This window comes from Argentina silus, assembly GCF_951799395.1.
Source record: "Argentina silus genome assembly, chromosome: 6".
Taxonomy (NCBI): domain Eukaryota; kingdom Metazoa; phylum Chordata; class Actinopteri; order Argentiniformes; family Argentinidae; genus Argentina; species Argentina silus.
This window is the reverse complement of record NC_139660.1, coordinates 14,618,933-14,637,658: the sequence shown is the minus strand read 5'-3', so window position 1 is coordinate 14,637,658 and position 18,726 is coordinate 14,618,933. Positions and strand designations below refer to the sequence as shown.

Genomic DNA, 18,726 nt, shown 5'->3' with positions numbered 1-18,726 from the left:
ACACACACACACACACACACAGTATCCTTCTGCAAAAAGACCTTGTGTATTGTCTGAATAGTATGCTGTCTGTGAGTGCTACCTCACAGCTAATACTAGCTCTCAGCTGGTTTTGAGAGAGAACATAGTCACAGAGCCTTGTTCACACACAATGAAAAATCCTGCTTGTCCTCTCTGTGTAACCCAGAAAGCTCTGGAGCTGGGCAGGGTATAAAAGCAGTGTATTTGAATGGCTCGCTCAATAAGAGGAGGGCTTAACTTCCGGCTTAACTGTTCTGTTTTAAATAGCTATTGAGTCTTTCATTCTAACTGCCAATTTCAGTGTACAGCTTTGATATAGTCATCATCCAAACATATTGGATCATCTTACAGTCCACTTATACAATACCGTGTAATAGTTGCGTTCAATCTAATTAGAGATCACTGCTGCTGCTTCACATTTCCAGACCAGCTGTTTGTCTGCATTGGGCAAAGCCTGATGTGGTTGTCCACATTTTCCACATACCAGTGGCTTTCAATTACTTTATAATGGTTGAAAATATACCATGGAGAGCCCAAAGTCCCTGAGGTTTACATGTTTTTTTCATCCATTCATCCGTCCTCTCAAGTAACATAAACAAAAAAACACCACAGAACACTCCCAAGCTTTCGTGAAAAAAACTGCAAGCTAGAACATAATTTGAGTTATCCAAGCACCAACAATGATTTATTGATGAAGACGTGCTCGCTAATTTTCGACTCAATTATCACCGTGAGCTATGCTCATATCTGAGGTACGTCCTCGTTTACCTGTGAGAAAGAAAAAGAAGGCGGAAAATGACTAACGACTCCAGCCTCACCACAGTGTAATAGATGAGTAATTATACTTGTTTTTTTTCTTCTCCTCCGCCTTTCTTTTCAAGCAGACTAAGGGGCTCCAGGTGATGTGTTAGCCCGGGGCACGCTAGCCTGTGTGCTGCTAGACTGCCGGTTCTCACGTTAGCTCATTAAGGAGCAAAGAACTCGTTAATGTTTACCTGCCCACTTATTACCCATTCAGGTCATGAGCACGCATACAGCAAAAGGAGGTTAGGCAGTTGCCGGCAGGAATGCAGCCAGGTCAGGGCTTTGCATGCTCTGTGCTACGGGTGACACACACACATGCACACACAAACAGGCTGGGACACTGACGCACATACACAAACCCGCACAGTTACACACTCTGAACACAGGGATAGATTACAAACTCAAACATACTGAGGTTTAAAACCACGTTCACAGACACACATGCTTGATATGACACACACATCATACACTTGTATTTAACAGAAGGTTTTTGACCCAGCTCTGATACGCACATACACACATGCGTGACTGGGGCAGATCAAGCTAAACTAGGCAGAGAGTCCGGCCTCAACATTTCTGTCTCTCGATTCCTGTCCTTCCCCTATGTCCCTCTCTTTCCCTCTCTCGCTCTCTCCCTACCTAGTGCCTATCCTTCTCTGTTTCTGTGACAGATTCTCTCCTTCACGCATGGGTCTCCTCCCTTTCTCTAGGTCCTCCCTCAACGTGTGTTAGCTGGCTAACTAACCTGAGTGGAGGGTAGCTGTCGAATCTCACCCCCTCCGCTGGGCCTATGTTCCACTGGCAACACCTTGGCAGCCTTCTCTCCCATGAAATAGCTGGATCCTGACGCTCATCCCCGCCCTCTCCCCCACCGTATTTTTTCATAAGTTTTCACCGTGAACAAATTTAATGGCCAATGATGACAAACAGCTGTGGGTTAATTACCAGGGATTTATATATTTATTTTCGGCTTTTTGACGACTTTTTGTTGGCAGAAAAATGTGTTTATTTGCTATTTGGCATCATTAAGTTTGAGAGAGGGGGAGATCATTATTATTTATGGCTATTTTGTTTCACTGTCCCAAATGGCTTGGCGAGATAAATCATGTCGATTTGTTCTAGCGCAGAAGCTCCCCTCGCGCTCTTTCAGGAGATCTTGTCGACTGCATTCTTAATCGCCACTCAGTTAATTAATCTCACACTTGGCTGCAGTAATAACTTGACTCGTTAGACCTTTTCCAAATGGGCTTCGCCTCTTTAGCACTCCGCGGCGGCTTAAAGTGCTGGAAAACCAGAGAGGAGAGAGAGAGGGAATGTGTGGCCGGAGCAATTTATCCATTAAAACATAACCCCATGCCATGCAAATGTGTGCATGACCTTCCCCAAATGACATTGCTGGACGGAACACTTGTAAGTTCCACACTATCCTAGATCAGCCATACTATCCGAGATAATGATCTTTGATCAGTGTTATGTAGTCATCAATGGCTGGACTGAGCCGTTCCCAGCCGTCCCCAGCTTAATCATGCATTAATGTTTTTAACCTATAGCGAAGACACTCTTCCACAGCGACAGAAGGCCACACAGTGAAAATGCGCCTCTGTGCAATTAAAGGAATTGACAGATCGACATCCAAGGCTGCGGGTGCCCATATGGCTTGGGGGTTTAACCGGCTTGCTACAATTACATAAAGACCACTGTGCATTGCCGTGACACAGAGAGGGCCCCGGATGGCAACTGGAGAAAATAAATAACACAGCACTTAGGGCCCAGACACACATCTAGCTGGATGTACATGTACTGGAGCATCCATCTGCAAACTGTAGCCATCGAGGTAGACAGCCTACCTGTTTTCATGCATCTTGTTTGTTAGTCTGTCTGTCTGTCTGTCTGTCTGTCTGTCTGTCTGTCTGTCTGTATGTCTGACCATCTGTCTAGCAATCTGCCTGTCTATCTGTTTCTCTCTTTACCATTCTATTCTGCTGTTGCGTCCAGGCAGCCAGTAACAACCTAGTCGCAACCGTTGACCCATGAAAAGATCCCTCACACGCAACAACTGCCCTCAGACATAGTGAGTCCATTGGAGCGGAGTTTATGCATCGCTTCTTTAGTTCCCTTCTCATCTGCCTCACACGCTGGTGTCCCTTAACACCTTCACTCCAACATGAATATGCCATAGAGTAAGCCTGACCATAAATCTGAATTGATTATGGGCATAATATATAACAGGCAGCATAGAAGAATAGGCCCTCCTGGGTTAATTGAAAAAAGAAGGAGACAGATGCTATGGAGCATCCTTCCAGGGATTGGGGAAGAGGGGAGAGTATACTGCAGGCTATGCTGCTAATGTATTATTCACCCTTCATTGATGTGTAACTAAAGCCGGCGGTTAGGGAGAAGGGTACCACTGATACCCCCCACAGTAGCCCAGGTCACAAGGCCGCCAGGCCAGATTGATTTATGTGCTGACACACACACACACACACACACACACACACACACACACACACACACACACACACAAATACACATGGCGAGAGGGAGTGTAGAGAGGGGGACTGTAACTGTGTGTTTGTGTGTGTGTGTGTGTGTGTGTGTGTGTGTGTGTGTGTGTGTGTGTGTGTGTGTGTGTGTGTGTGTGTGTGTGTGTTTACAGGGAGAATACAGTAATCTCCAGGGACTTCACCAGGAACACACCACTGTCACAGAGGTGCCAAATTATCGCATGCAAACAGCCCTGCTGGTCAAACAGCCCTGCCGTGTGTGTGCCTGTGTGTTTGTGTGCCTGTGTGTGTGCGTGTACGTGTGTGTTTGTGTGTGTGTGTGCGTGTGTGTGTGTGTGTGTGTGTGTGTGTGTGTGTGTGTGTGTGTGTGTGTGTGTGTGTGTGTGTGTGTGTGTGTGTGTGCGTGTGTGTGTGTGTGTGTAGCCCCTGAGACAAACAACTGAGGGAGACTGGAACAGGTTAGCGGCTAGTGTGATAGAGGTTACAGAGAGGGAGGAAGAGAGAGAGGGAGGCAGGGCAGATAAAGGGGACAGAGGGATTCTGAGGCCATAGTGCTTGAGGGATAACTAGCAGAGGTCAAAGGCTGTCAAGGTCAACCTCCATCCATCCAGAGTCAATCACTGATCTATGCATTAACCCCAAGTTATTTTGACAGCTCTCTTCATGGTGTTGAGTCAATATTGTTTGATTAGTTGCCAATCAGATTGGGATGATGGTGTGAAATGTGACAGTGGATAGACTGAGTTCACCCAGGAACACAATGCACACATTCAATGATCCTCTCATGGACAAAGGACAATGAGTTAGTGGGAGGAAAAACTGCACACACACACACACACACACACACACACACACACACACCAAACACTCACAAGTATGTACCATCTACCTTAAGCACACATGTAGCAGAGCACTTGGTGGTCTGTGTTAGGTGGGGTTCACATGGGAGAGTTGCTCCAGACCACATCAGGGTGTGGCTCAGCCCCAGCCTGATTAGTCATCGGCGCTGACCCAGAACCACTCGGAGAGTGGTCAGAACCTAATGAGGCCCTAAGCCCCAGGCCAGTAAATCTGATTCAGGAACTGTGTTTATGGCTTCAAAACCACACCATACAAGGCCAATGTGGATGGACTCCATGTGTCTGAACAGTGACTTCATCACCTTACCAAGCAAAATGCTCAAGGGCAGTGTGTTAAGGGACTGATGTTACAGGACTGACATGCTAGGAGAGTGTTGTGGAGCTGACAATGTTAGTTTTTCACCAGCATTTAATATGTGCCTTTAAATGGTGGATATATCAATACATTATGTCAGATTCTTATCAGCAGCTCATCTTTCACTTTGAAAGTGTAACTATTTCACTAACTGGAAGATTAACTTTTCAGTCATTGCGATCTTGTTTCATATCCAATTTCCTGAATTGTATTGACATGTCTGGGGAAATAAAACTGTTCACAGTCTGTGTACGTAAGTGAACAAGAGAAGAAAGAAGTAAATCATATTTTAGGTTCAAATGTATCCTTAGGACTACTGACATCAAAGGTTGTGGTACCTCATCCCATTTGATCTCCCTTTGTGGTAGTCAAGTGAAACCAAGAACACTAGGAACTGAAGCTGCGAGGGAGGATTAGCTGAGATTAACCTTCATTAAGATCAAAAGCATCTCCTCAATGTAGGATACAGAGGCTGGAAAATCTCTAAGGTGGCCCTATACCCATGACTTTATACAGGATGGGAATACAGATGGGAATAAGATTATTCAGTGTTCGTGTATCATCCCATGAGTGCAAATTCATTCTGAAACAAGGAACACAACACCAGACGAAGGAGGAGAAAAAATGTCAAGGTTAAAAGAGTGTTCCAGTTTTGTTTGCAGAGATGGCATGGGGGATGGCGCTCAATGTTTTAATTGTATGGATCGTCTAAGAGTCCAGCTGCCATTAGCGCTGGACTAATGAGGGGACCAAGTGGTCTCCTGCAACGATCGAAGCAAAGATTCATGAATAAGTAAGTGCAGAGGCAGCTTGGTCGCTTAATTAACAAAGTGTGGAAAAAAACACCTCTCTCATGAGGCCCAACCCTAGTCTCCTTTTAAGGGTGGGCTATCAACAGCGACTCACTCGTCTCACTCCCGCCTCTCCTTCCCACCCCTCCTTCCCACCTCTCCCTCTAGCATTGATTGATGGATCGCCAAATTGAATCTCTAATCATCACCAGCCTTTCAGCCTCAGATCCCAAAGGGATTCACAGGGGCCAAAAGTGGCTTTCGGGATAATGTTTTCATATCCCACTTCTCACACCAACGGTATAAACATCGACCCCCCTGGTTGGCTGACCATCTCCATCTGGTCGGGGGTTATCTGACCCCACTGGGGGCTCCAGCTCACTTTCATGTCCCTGGTGATTGTTTTCACACTCCTTGCTGTTCTGCCGGGGTATTTAAAACCCTAAACACCTCACGCGACTCACACTTAGACACCCTCCACCACCTACTACAGCCACATATCGAGTTACGGCCCATTGAAGTCCTCTTGCACTTCTTTCCATTTGTACTAATCCTTTTTTTCTTGTCAAGGCTAACAACTGAGGAACCTGTTCTTAGAAACGCCAAGGGCGACAGAGAAAGAGAGCGCCATGTCAAACCTGTCATGTAAGTGTCAGATCTTGAACTTCTTCTTTTGCATACAGGCACACCATTTGGGCTCCACAGGAAACAATGTCAGAGTGAAGTGGGGAGATGATGCATCCCCATCTCACCTCAGTGCCGAGACGCGTAGTCACAGACAACTCTCCACACAATAGAGGAAGTCGTCTGACTTTCAGCCCTTATCAACAAGTGGACACAACAAAGGCTTCTGGGTAGTCAATGGCCCCTGTCTCCCAGCTGCTTGGTGCTCCTGGGAGTTTTATATCACAAGGGTGGCAGATAACAGGGAAGGAAAATAATACCACAATTAGGACCTACTGTACCTCAGATAAGGGACGCTCACAAGGGAGGGAGTGAAGAGGAACACAGAGGAGAAAGAGGTGGTGAAAATAAAAGGTAGAAGGATGGGAATCACGTGCTATGGGGGCGGAGAGATGAGTACAGTAAGGGTGGGAAAGGACAGCAGTAAAGAGTGACAGGGAGGTGAAGAGATGAAAGGTAAATAGAGGAGAGAAAGGGAGGCATTGTCTGAGGTGGTTTGTTTGGAGCCCACCTGTTTGAATGAGACGCGGTGAACCTTAGGTTTGTCCTCTTTGGCATGCCATAGCGCCAGGCTATCTGCCGGCTTCACACTCAGGACCCTCGCGGCTGCCCGTGGATACACCTGCAGTGTTGTGTTTAACTTGCTAAATGACCACAGCAAGTTGGAGCACTATACGTCCTTGAATTCAACCACAATACATGTTGGACCATATAATCTCATAACTGGCTCTGCGAAAACAAACAATGTATCTGTTTAAATGATTGTATTGATTATTGATAATCTAGCTACAGGCAGGAACAATAAAACTTTAAAATCTTATCAGTTTGCTTGTGTGCTTTTCATTTCTATTCGGACCCTCATTCCTTAACCTCTCTCTCCATGACATGGTGAGAGATCCTGTCTTGAAATTGGCGCCTAGTTGCTTGTTAGGTTCATTAAAAACCCTGGCAGATTCCTTCATCTGGGAGCAGGGTTGTGAGAGAGAGAGAGAAGGAAAGAGAGAGAGAGAGAAAGAGGTGAGGGGGGAGGGCAGTTAAAGATAGAGCTTTCTTATCTAGGCATATGAAGTCCTATATGGTGACTGAGAGACAGAGAAAGCGAGAGAGAGAGAGAGAGAGAGAGAAAGCAAGGAGGGGGGGGGGGCTACCAATCTACTCCCTCATCCTGCCCCATCTCCCCCCTCCCTCCCTCTAACTCTCCCCAACCCCACTCATTTTACCACAGCTCCCCCTAGTCTCACCTGGGTCACTATGTCCGCATTGTCAGTTCTCTCAACACCTTTTGAAATTAACCGGCTGGCCAGTACTGAACCAAGTGGCTTTTGAAAACGAGAACCTTCTCATTCTCTCCCCTCTCTCTCTCCCTCTCTCTCTCTCTCTCTCCCTCTCTCTCTCTCCCTCTCTCTCTCAGGTTCAGGTCCAGAGGGCTTTAATGACTGATAAGCCACACAGACCGTGGCTCAGTGGAAAACTGGAGCACAGAACTAAACCCCACAATCACACATCTCTAACCTGGCAGGGGATGGCCCTTAGTTTTCTGGGAAAAGGGGCAGCCCCTGTGATCACTCTTACTGCCGGCAGAGATATGTCAGCCCCGGGCATAGCTATCTCCAACCTGGACCTCCTTGCCTATGGGTATGACACTGAGCACGGTAACTGTAAGACGGCGTGGTAGGTGAAGAGAAGGTCAGTCACCGTAGGACTTCATGAGCCAAGATAACAAATCTATCTCTCTCTCTCACACACACACCATATAAGGGCAGGTGATGAGGGGTCTTTGAACTGTATGCATGTTTCAAACCCTTGCCTCTAACACTAACCCCCACTCCCCAATGGGGTTAGAGAAAGAGACTGATCGATGGGGCCTGACAGCACACAATGAATGGATCCATCTGATTGATTCATTAGGAATAGGGGATGGGATCTGGGCAAGTAAGAGGTGTGTGTGTGTGTGTGTGTGTGTGTGTGTGTGTGTGTGTGTGTGTGTGTGTGTGTGTGTGTGTGTGTGTGTGTGTGTGTGTGTGTGTGTGTGTGTGGAGACAGGAGGAGTGGGGGGGTCCTAAAGATGTGAGAGGGGAAAAAGCCGTTGTCTTGAAGCACAACATGGTGCTTCGGCAGTCTTATATTACTACAAATGGTGAGCAAATGTTTAAACCAAACAATATGATTCTTAGAATGATATTCATACACTCCTGATAAGCACACAACAAGTTCTACATTTCTTCATTCAGAATTCTATTTGGGAACATATAAACAATCCAGTGAGAAAAATATAAATAAATTACATCATCAAAATCTGTTAGGAGATTAGTTATTATTAATATATCATGCCTATTGCCTGTGATTGCGTAAAGTATCTTATTTCCCCAAGCAGGAGACAGACAATGCCGGAGACTGAGTTTAGCAACACTTTCAAAACAGCTCTGGAGACGAGAGCACCCAATGCTACCCCAGAGGGCTTCCTTTCGCCACTTTCTTTCACACTGTCTCAACTACAGTCCCCACCACACACACATACACACACACACACACACACACACACACACACACACACACACACACACACTGTCACAGCTCTCACTATATCACCAAATGGAAAGGTGTCAGATCAGCTTGGTAGTAAAAAGGACCTAACACCTATACATTTGGTGGGATGCAAAAAAAGCGAGCAAAAACAATAGCTGTCTTGAAAAAAATGTACTAAACGGTTTTGTTTTCCCATTGTTTTTCTTGTGTCCTCTACTTTTCATGCTCATTCACACAGTTGGCCAGACAGTGTGGCATCGAGCCTCTATTTCAACGTGCAGCAAAGTGCTTCCTACAACTGGCGTTACCTACAGGAGGCCACACCAGGGAATGATGGAAATTACAAAAAGAAGTTAACAGGATTATAGCTTTTGCCATTGAAGTAGTGCACATTCTCTAACAAGCTGCATCATGTTGTGGTGAGAAACACAGTCTAAGTCATTGAGAGTGAATTCTGTTGTCGCTGATAAGTGGCGGAGGGTATGGTTAAGTCTACTCCTGTTCTTGAAAAGAAAGACAAAGCGGGAGAAACAGTGGGCTGAGGAGGGGACCTTCCCTACGGCAGTGTGCTGTTTGAAGTGTATATTAAGAGCAGGTGGAGGGTGTTTTTAACACTGACGAGAAGGAGCAAGAGAGAGCGGATGGAGTTTTAGTGGCCACTGTAACTCTCTACTCCCACGCTATGCAGACTGACCGACACACACACACAGATACACACACACACACACGCGCACACACACACACACACACACACACAATTTTCACACATGCGCTGCCTCTAATCAAAGTGGATATTCACACCGAGCGCACTAGCTCTGACTTCAGCAATTCCCTTTAAGGTCCCCATCATCACACCTTCCCTACTTTATGACAGCTGTTTGAAAAGTAGCAAAAGGTGTATTGCCAGCCTTTCAAATGTCTCCAAAAACAACCAAGTGCCCGGAGCTAAGGCTGTACCGCTAAAAACTCCCCCCCACCCCTCTTTCATTCGTTCTCTAATATTTAACAAGAGTAGCAAAAGCTGAAATCAGGTGATGGCCTTTTTCCTCCGGGCACTCTATTTTGGAACAGCGAACGCACCCGACAGATGTGACTGCGTTTTTTAAAGGATACATATCAAAGATCCTTTCTGCTCCATCGGCAAAATTTGTTACAAGAGCCTGTAGCTTGTAAAAAACAGGAGGGGGAGGGAGGAGGGCGGAGAAATGGATCAAACCACTGTGTGGAGAAGTCTGTGAGACATCCCCCTCCCACTCCCTCCACCCCACCCCCCCCCACCCCCCCACTCTGTGCAGCGTAATGGCCGTGGCATGCCTATAAAAGTGTGTTAGTCATCTCCCACGAGCACACCAGGGCTACATGTGAATAGCACATTGGCCCTAAGCTGCTAGCTAGCTGGCGTATATGTTCAAGTACACTTCAGTGGCTATGAGCTTGGCTTGTTTGCGTCCTTGGAATGACTGTTTATGTGTGTCAAAAACTAGCACTGACTGTTTGACTGTTGTGTATTTTTTCTGTAAATATACATTGGTTCCCCCCCCCCCCCACACACACTCTTATTTTGACCCCGGCAAAGGGTCATAGGGCGTGGGTTCATGGTGGCCCCTTACAGTAATAATCTGGGTGTTTTGACACATGGTCATTTCAGCTGTGCTTTATGGACGTCCGACATGGAAGGGGCCAATGAAATGCCTACTTTGATGGCCGTCAATATTATGTCAAGGATTTCATCAGAATTTTTAAACCCATTAATATGATTCAGTTAGACCAAAGAACAAAACAAACGGACTGGGGGCCAAGTGCTAGTACACACACACACACACACACACACACACACACACACACACACACACACACACTCAATGGCTTTCAGACACAAACAGTTTCAAGCTTGACACAAATGAAACAATTTGATGTTTTATAGTTGAATTGAGAACAAGAATAAGTAGAGACTTTCTAACTTTGACAGTGAGCAAAGAGGAGATCCCTTACAATGTTGTACTACCCTTACACTATCCCGCCATCATGAGACTTTGTTTGGGTTGCCTAAGCCGCTTTTCTCATCCACGGTGGTTGGCAATGGGAAACACAGACAGCCCAAGCAGTACCACCCATCTCGCTCTCCCCAGACAGAGTGCAAGTCCAAGCGTCTCTCTCTCTTCCTTTCAATACCTCTCTCCCTCGTTCCGCTCGGCTGCCTGTAGACAGCACCAGTGGGAATTTGGCAGTGGGCAGGCCCAGACACATTCGCTCCATCTCGCTCTCGGGAGCGGGTGTCAAAGACCTGCTATTCTACAAGACCCTCCATCAGCTGCCAGGACAGGCTCTTTAGGAGAAAGGGGGATCTCCATACGGGCGCGCACACAAACACACACACACACACACACACACACACACACACACACATACACATACAAACACACACAGACAGACAGACATAAAGGTTTCCTGTTTGTATCCAAATGAGTCCTGCATCAATTAGCCATCTATTCATTTGACATCACAGGTTCTTCATGGAGAATACTCTCCATAACAGAGTTAGGCTATCTAAAAAACACACAGCTTCATTCATATACATTACAGCATATTCGACCAAGTTGGCTAGTGTTCTTCTCTATGTTCCTTGTATAAGATTGCTGTTCCTGGATATATGAGTGAAGAGCTTGGTGCTACAGTGTATGAGCCATATACCATCAGTATTCACATGAGTGCTCTTGATTCTCATAGCATCTATAAGCCTGTCAGCTCTACGCAGCGCTGCAACCCCGCACTCCCCCTCTGAGCTCCTTACACCAATCTGAACCAAAGACACTGTACATCTGTTCAACATGGCCTCTCCTTAGCATGTGACCTCTCAACTGGCTGGGGCCCTATCTGCCAGTACAGATTGTGGGCTGACTCAATCGGTTTCCATGAAGTGATCTGATTTCTTTCGTTTTTTCCTCTTAAGGAGGCATTTTTATACAATTTAGAGTCACAGTTAATCTTTGCCGCCATGTCAAATCATGACTTAAACATTAAGAGAACAGTTACTATTGATTGAACAACTGGATGGTGACTACTTCAGTAACAATCATGTAATTACTATTATTATTACAAATTTTTGCATCGTTGTTATTATTACTATATTATTAGTATCATTATCATTATTAATAGCATTATTTTTTGTAGCAGTAGGCTATTATTATTATTATTATTATTATTATTATTATTATTATTATTATTATTATTATTATTGTTGTTGTTGTTGTTGTTGTTGTTGTTGTTTATCATTTTCATTACAGAATAACATTTAAGAATAAAATCACTTTCAAGTTTATAAAATGTAGATTAAAATATTTAATTAATTCCGATGCATTTAAATTCAGTTTGCAAAAATGTGTCTACTGCGACATGCAATATGGCAAAAGGAGCACGGACTCTAAGAAAAAATACATAAAAAAGAAAATCTTGATTTTCTGCGTGCGAAATACATAATTACACTTTATACATAGAATATAACATAATAATAATAAACTGAGATTATAATACCAAACGAAGAAAGAATACATTTTCTAAGACTTTATAATGTAACTGGAATTCATTATGATTATCTGAATTAATTTATTACTTGAATCAATTTGCTCTATGTATGCAACTCAATAAGTCAAAGATCATACAAATGTAAGCCTGTATGTGCGTGGCTCTCTTGCTTGGTCAACGTGGCAGTCACATAGTCCCACTCAGTCCCAGACCATTTCTTTCAAACCGGCTAGTAATAATAAATTGCCTTATGAATTGGTAATTGCTGCACTTCAACGTCAACGTTTCATCCTTTGGCTGGTTGCAATAATGACCTGCCCTCTAATAGATTGTAAGGCCAGGGACTCGACTGGTCCCGAGTCACACCCATTTGGTTTCCTATAGCGGAGAGCAAGCCAATCTCCCGCAACACATAATCGATACTGTAATGCAACGCGGTTTTCGCTGATCTATCAGGCCACATCGACTGCGACACTGTAGAAAGGAGTTGAAATAATTAATACTGTAAAAAGTTTAACAAAGCATGCAAGACTTTTATTGGGGGGATAGATGGCCTATCCTACAGTATACAACTAATTCAAAGCAACGGCAATGAAAGAGCCATTATATACCACAACAATAGACCTACATAAATAAATACATAATATGTATTAGTGATATTAATGATAATAATACACATACTAATTGTGTTGTTGTTGTTGTTGTTGTTACTACTAGTTAGCAATTCATATTTGATTCATATGTTTAAACCACCATTTATTTCAGGGTTTATCTTAATAATAATTTAAATATTTAATTTAGCTTAATATATCATATTAGATAGTATTTCAATTACAGGCCTAATGCTTGTCCAACAGTATGCGTTTATTTTACATTGTGTTGTGCAGGGCATCCCGGAAAGGACTATCTACATAAGGGATGTGCAGACATTAGGCTTTTCTTTTACAAATTCAGGTCTCCACCTCTCTGCCACACAATTTGTCATCTTCAAGAGTTGTTTCTCATAGTTAACCTTAGTACTAATCATTTCTTTTGTCTATTCAGTAATCACCATTTGGCCATTTTGTCTATTCAGTAATGACCATTAGACCATTATCCTTGAGAGCCTTTGTTGCAAATGTTGCCTTTGAATGACAAAGGTAAAATGGATGGGCCTACTCCGAGGTGGGCTTTTGCGCGTGGTCCGTGCGCCCTGCGGACCCATAGAGTCAGTATAAGGTTAATACAATCCTTAGTTAATTCATTCTCCAATGGGCATCATGCTGTACAAACACACAGACACTCTAATGAAGCCGGGCCTTGGCTTCCCTATTTAGGGAACCCAGAACAAGTGTGCCGGACAAAATGGCCCCTGCTGATTTTCAAAGGGTTGAGCAATAATGATGATGACGAGGCCTTCAAGCCACAAGATAGAAGGATTGAGAGAGAGAGAGAGAGAGAGAGAGAGAGAGAGAGAGAGAGAGAGAGAGAGAGAGAGAGAGAGAGAGAGATCCGCCAACTGCAAAACAGGGACAGGAAAAAGCCTGCGGAGGTGTGATCACAGTAAAAACACAAACTACTGCGGGAGTGGCCGAGGCCAATCCGCGCGCTTCATTCGAAACACTTCACAGCCATAAATAGCAAAGGTCAGACACAGACGGAGAGAGATTCCTGGAACTTAGCTGACAATACCGGTCCATTTATCTATGCATTAGTCATTATTAGGCCTACTTGTACAACAACCATTCATGGTTAGAGTTCAAAGTGGATACCTATCTGAGTAAGTCACCTAACTGACAACGATTACTTATATTTTTTTATCAAAGCGCTATGGCAATTAATACTTACATTTAGGAAAATCATATAACACTGATGCTGAGTGGTTGGCACTGTCTAAGAATTTATCAACTGAGAGAAGATGGTGCGCTAATGGAAAACGTAGGCCTAGTTACATTCCAACGCTTCTTTCCTTTCTTAAAAAAAAACCCGATGCGAAATATAAGTGAAATTAAATACGCGTCAAAGTGGGAAAATGTGGTTGCAACTTGGCAAATAGTGATAGATGTTGTTGTTGTGTGTTGTGTGCACCGCTAACAGATCTGCTTCCGCCTCCATCATAAACATAATTTACAGTGGAGAAAGATTAACCCGCCTGTGCACTGGAATGTCATCGTCACAATGTATGTCTCATACAATGCACCGAGAAAACAGATAGCCACAGAGCTTCACATTAAACAGCTTCCAGCTATGTGCCATATTCTCTATATAAGATATTGAGGTAGCCTACAGTAGCCTATAGCCTCCATGGGGCTTTTATGAAGCGTACTTTTTTGTTTTCAAACTGTCTTCTTAAGTAGGACATTACAAGCAGAAAATAAAATTGACTTTCGTCCAATTGCGTAAAAATGTCCAAATGTTTGTTTTAACATGTTGACTGCTATTTCCAAATACTGAATAGGCCTACCAAAAAAGGCCTAAATAATGATAGCCATATACATCTCATATACTATGGTTTTGCTTTTGTTCTTTTTAAATGAAATGAAGAATAACATATTGTTCATGAAACCCTAAAGCAGTTCATCTATAGCAATTCGTCCATTTAATGAAAAATTAAGTCACATGTGCACGCTATGACATTCAGGTCTATAGCTTGTGCGCCCAAAATTAAGCTACATCATAGGTATATGGGGGTTTCAAATGGTTTAACCAGATAGCCCATGTTTCATGAATAATCGATGGGAATCATTAACATAGATGATACACCAATGGCCAATAGAGGCCTACAGTGCTGCAAGTGTTTTCACATTAGAGAAGTTAAGTTATTAACTTGCTCCTTGATGGAGGCGACTGTAAACTGATACAATGTGCATATAGTTTGTGGTCAGGCTTGGACAAGACGTAAATCACCATACACTGTAGGATCTCTCAGAGAAGTCTCCGGAGCGCGTCATAAATCACATATTAAATGCATATCTAAGCCTCGAACCGGGTCAACTAGGAAATGTATGTCATCACTTAGGTTAGAAATAGATTGTTTTAACGAAATGCATCAAGTTCGGCAAAAGGCTGCACCTTGAAATTCGGTTATCCAAAACCCGACCTCACTTGCACAAAACTCAAAATGAGGCCCTCCCACTGGGCCTATCTTTAACCTGCATCAATGTAATAGCAGACCAATATGATGAAGAGGAATGAGTGATTTTCAGTGCATACGTCATAAGCTACCGTGTCTTTGACATGAGTTGGCCTTATGAAGAGACTGACTGCAGGCACTAATGAAAATACAAAGCTTATCAGATAAGCCCAACATTATCTGGAACCTCGGTAATACATCTTTCTTTACCACTACCCCTGTGCTTCAAAGAGATCAAGTGTGAAAATAACTAAGCAACAAAAAAAGACAGATTAACGCAAAAACACCTAAAATACACACCAATTAACTGAAATGTTTCGTCAGCATCTGCACTGGGGTCAAGGCTCAATGGTAATCAAACGACTCTATAGATCACACAGAGTGCATGTTATTCCAAGTTCAAGGCCATAAACAGACCTATAGTCTTATCGGTGTGAATTCAAAAGAGTTGAAAATGTATTGACAAGTCGCAGGAAAGCAGTGGTAGTGGCATTTGAAACAGTGGCACACTGTCCTACTTTTCTAGAGGCAACTGCAACACAAGCCAACAACTCGATTTGCTACAACGGTAAGTCCCAAGCTATAGGCCAAAGCGATTTAACAATCAACTTTCATTGCCTAACATAAAGCATTAATATGATACAACTGAAAATGAAGATTATTGATTTCATGTTGTTATTATTATTACATTCATGGTGTTGCACTGGACGTAGGGGCACGTTTACTATACCAGATTTATTAATGAACACGCCTTTTCTTACAAGCAAAACATTTTAAGTCAACAATGACAGTAACTATTACGCATAGACATACGTGAGTCGGATCATACCAGTGGTAGGCCTATTTTTAATGAAAAAGTGCTGTTAAAAATATTTTTCATTTTCTGATATTGTCTACATGACAGAACATTTAAGAATTAACTTTACATGTATTGAATAATATCTAACACAATTGGGAAATATTGCAAAGTGGGTTTGTAGATGAATAGCCTATAAGGCAAATTTCCATATAATCAGTCAGTCATGAATTTAGTGACAAATTAGGCTGAATGTACATGTTGATCAACTAGCACGTATTAGATTGACCATTAATCAAGCTGTTCCTTTATTGTCTCCAATAAAAAATAACTACAATACGAGCAGCTGACTTAAGGGAAAGTATCTGCGTCTGGGGCATCGCTTGCCCCGCATACTCCCGAGAGCTGCAACCTACGTATAGCTCCGACTCCCCGTTGAGAGTGTTGCACTAATTTCCTTACGGCGAGAATGAAAAGGCAAGAAACAGGGACAATGAATGATCTGAAGAGAAGAATACACATCTATTGTTGAAACGGTTTGACTGGTGTGCATTACAAATGTGTATTGATGCCAGCCTCTATCGGTACGGCATTTTGGGTTGTTTGGGTTTACGTTGCGCAAAGCTATCTGAGATAGATTCCTTATGCTAAAACCCCAAATGGTCTCTTTGAGCCATGAAAATAGAATTTTTTGTTTAAAATATTGAATGAAAAATAAAACAATTGCATCTACTCGATTAGAGACATTGGATGTAACTCGGCTATTCCAAATTACGCACTATATTAACCGAACCGGTCATGAGGGGCATCGATGCTTTACTAGGCTACTAATTTAAACCAGGGAGAACAGTGGCTTAACACGATCCAAAAATCCGTATAAACGCCCTAAAATATTAATCTTACCTTCAACAGCCGACGCCACGGGCAGCAAGAGGCTGCATAAAACCAGCAAGTAATCCATTGTCATAAAGCGGTCAGCTCGGACATGAAAATAAACCCACGGGAGAGAGGGAGAGAGGGGGGAATACAATCCTAGGTGTTCCGACGCTCCACGCACCCAGTCCAGCCGCGTCAAGACCCAAAGCCCAGAGTTACCTCCATAAAACAATGAAAATTTAGCTAAATATTAGGGAGGTCTGAGAGGCTTTGTGGAATGAAGCAGCCCTCTCCTTGTTCGAAGATTTCCAATGTGCTGTGCTTATGCCAGAAAAGAGGGAATGGGCAAAAATCGTCCAATCCGCATACTTCTCATTTGGCAAATCGACCACAAGAGAAGTTGCCCAGTTCTCAGTTGCCGCTCATAGAATATCTCCAGCATATATTCTTTATTATTGATAAGAAGGGAAATGTAAGTCCGTTTCACAGAGTCCGTGGGGAAAAATCCAAATACTTTTTAGTAGTCAAGAGGTATGAGATCTCCGCACTTCTTCTGTCAATACCATAATGTAGTCCAGCTATGCATGTACACGCTTACATACATACAGTATCAACTGTTATTCCCGGAAAAATCGCCTTGTTTTATATGTTGTATAGTCCCTGAGCGAATTATCGGCGTGGCTGCAGAAAGTTTATGCTCCGCTCGGTGTGTGTGCATTGGAATGAAGAGCGGTTGTGCAGGAACAAGGGAAGAGTGAAAGAGAGAGAGAGACTGGGTGCAACGGAGGAGGGGTTATGGTTAAAGCAGCTGTCAGTCTTTCATACGGTCACACCCCCGCAACTAGCTCGGAAAGCCGCTGCTCCGGGGCCACTGCCTTTCTCGGGAATACCAGATCAGGCAGACACAGGCAGATCAGGGACACAGTGGTTTCAATGGGGACATAGCGCCCCCCTGCGGGATGCTCATATTTCAGGTCAATTTAAAGCAAAACGACGGAGTTTCTGCTCACTTGTTCTTTTGATAAAAGTAATTTCAGCGATTAGGCTATGTATATGCAACACAATCAAATATTTAGGCTTTTCAATGGACATTGTGTGATATCGAAATGTAACCCTGTCGAAGTTCAACGCACACTTTGGGATTTTCTGTGAGTATGATCGTTCAATTCTCACCCAGGTTCATCGCATTTTATCGTGAATATCGTTTTCTAAGGAAATGAACCAAAGAAAATAACTGTAATCTGTAATGCGATTATTTTATTGTCCTTCGCCTCAACTATAGACCGACAAAGGTTACAGTATTTTTATCAATAAGTGAATAGGTAGCCTAATACACAAAGTTGACGCACCAGTAACCAAGGCTATGCGACTGATTCTCTCTTCAAATGTTGTGAATACTACATAAAGTTTTGTTTTCAATCAATACGAGGTTTGTTCAAATATAACTTCATAAAATATTATTAACGATACTTCGATTGGTGATAGGCCTAGTATTCGAGGGGTGCATGGACCTGAAATTGTTTCAAAGGCTGGTTTCACCTTTTGAAGTTAGCCTTCACTCTGCAATAACATTTTATTGTGTTGAAGAATGCTTTGATTAAAAAGGCCATTTGGTCAGCCGAAAATGTTCACAACCCCTCACCTGTTCCGGAAAAACAATGTTTATGCCTATATACAATAACAAAATAGACTAATAATATCCTAAAGAGGGGGAAATTATAAGCAAGATGCGTCATTTTTTGTATTGACATTGCTGTTGTTGTTAATGTTGTTGATGTTCACTCATTTGTTACTTTTGATGTTTGACCTTAATATTGATAATAATTGAGATATGACTATTATCATGAAGCCAAATTTATTCAATTCCTGATTCAG

The 18,726-nt window shown here is 43.2% G+C and overlaps 1 protein-coding gene across 12 annotated transcripts in view; it reads right to left on the bottom strand.

Moving 5' to 3' along the window:
- ephb3b (eph receptor B3b) overlaps positions 1-17,546 on the bottom strand; it is a 53,113-nt gene extending 35,567 nt beyond the window's left edge. For all 12 annotated transcript variants that reach the window (XM_083671121.1, XM_083671123.1, XM_083671129.1 and 9 more), the window contains exon 1: positions 16,879-17,546. In XM_083671121.1, the coding sequence (XP_083527247.1) occupies positions 16,879-16,942 (64 nt within the window). In that variant the 5' untranslated portion in view covers positions 16,943-17,546. The remainder of the gene's footprint in view (positions 1-16,878) is intronic.
- Between the last annotated feature and the right edge of the window lie 1,180 nt (positions 17,547-18,726).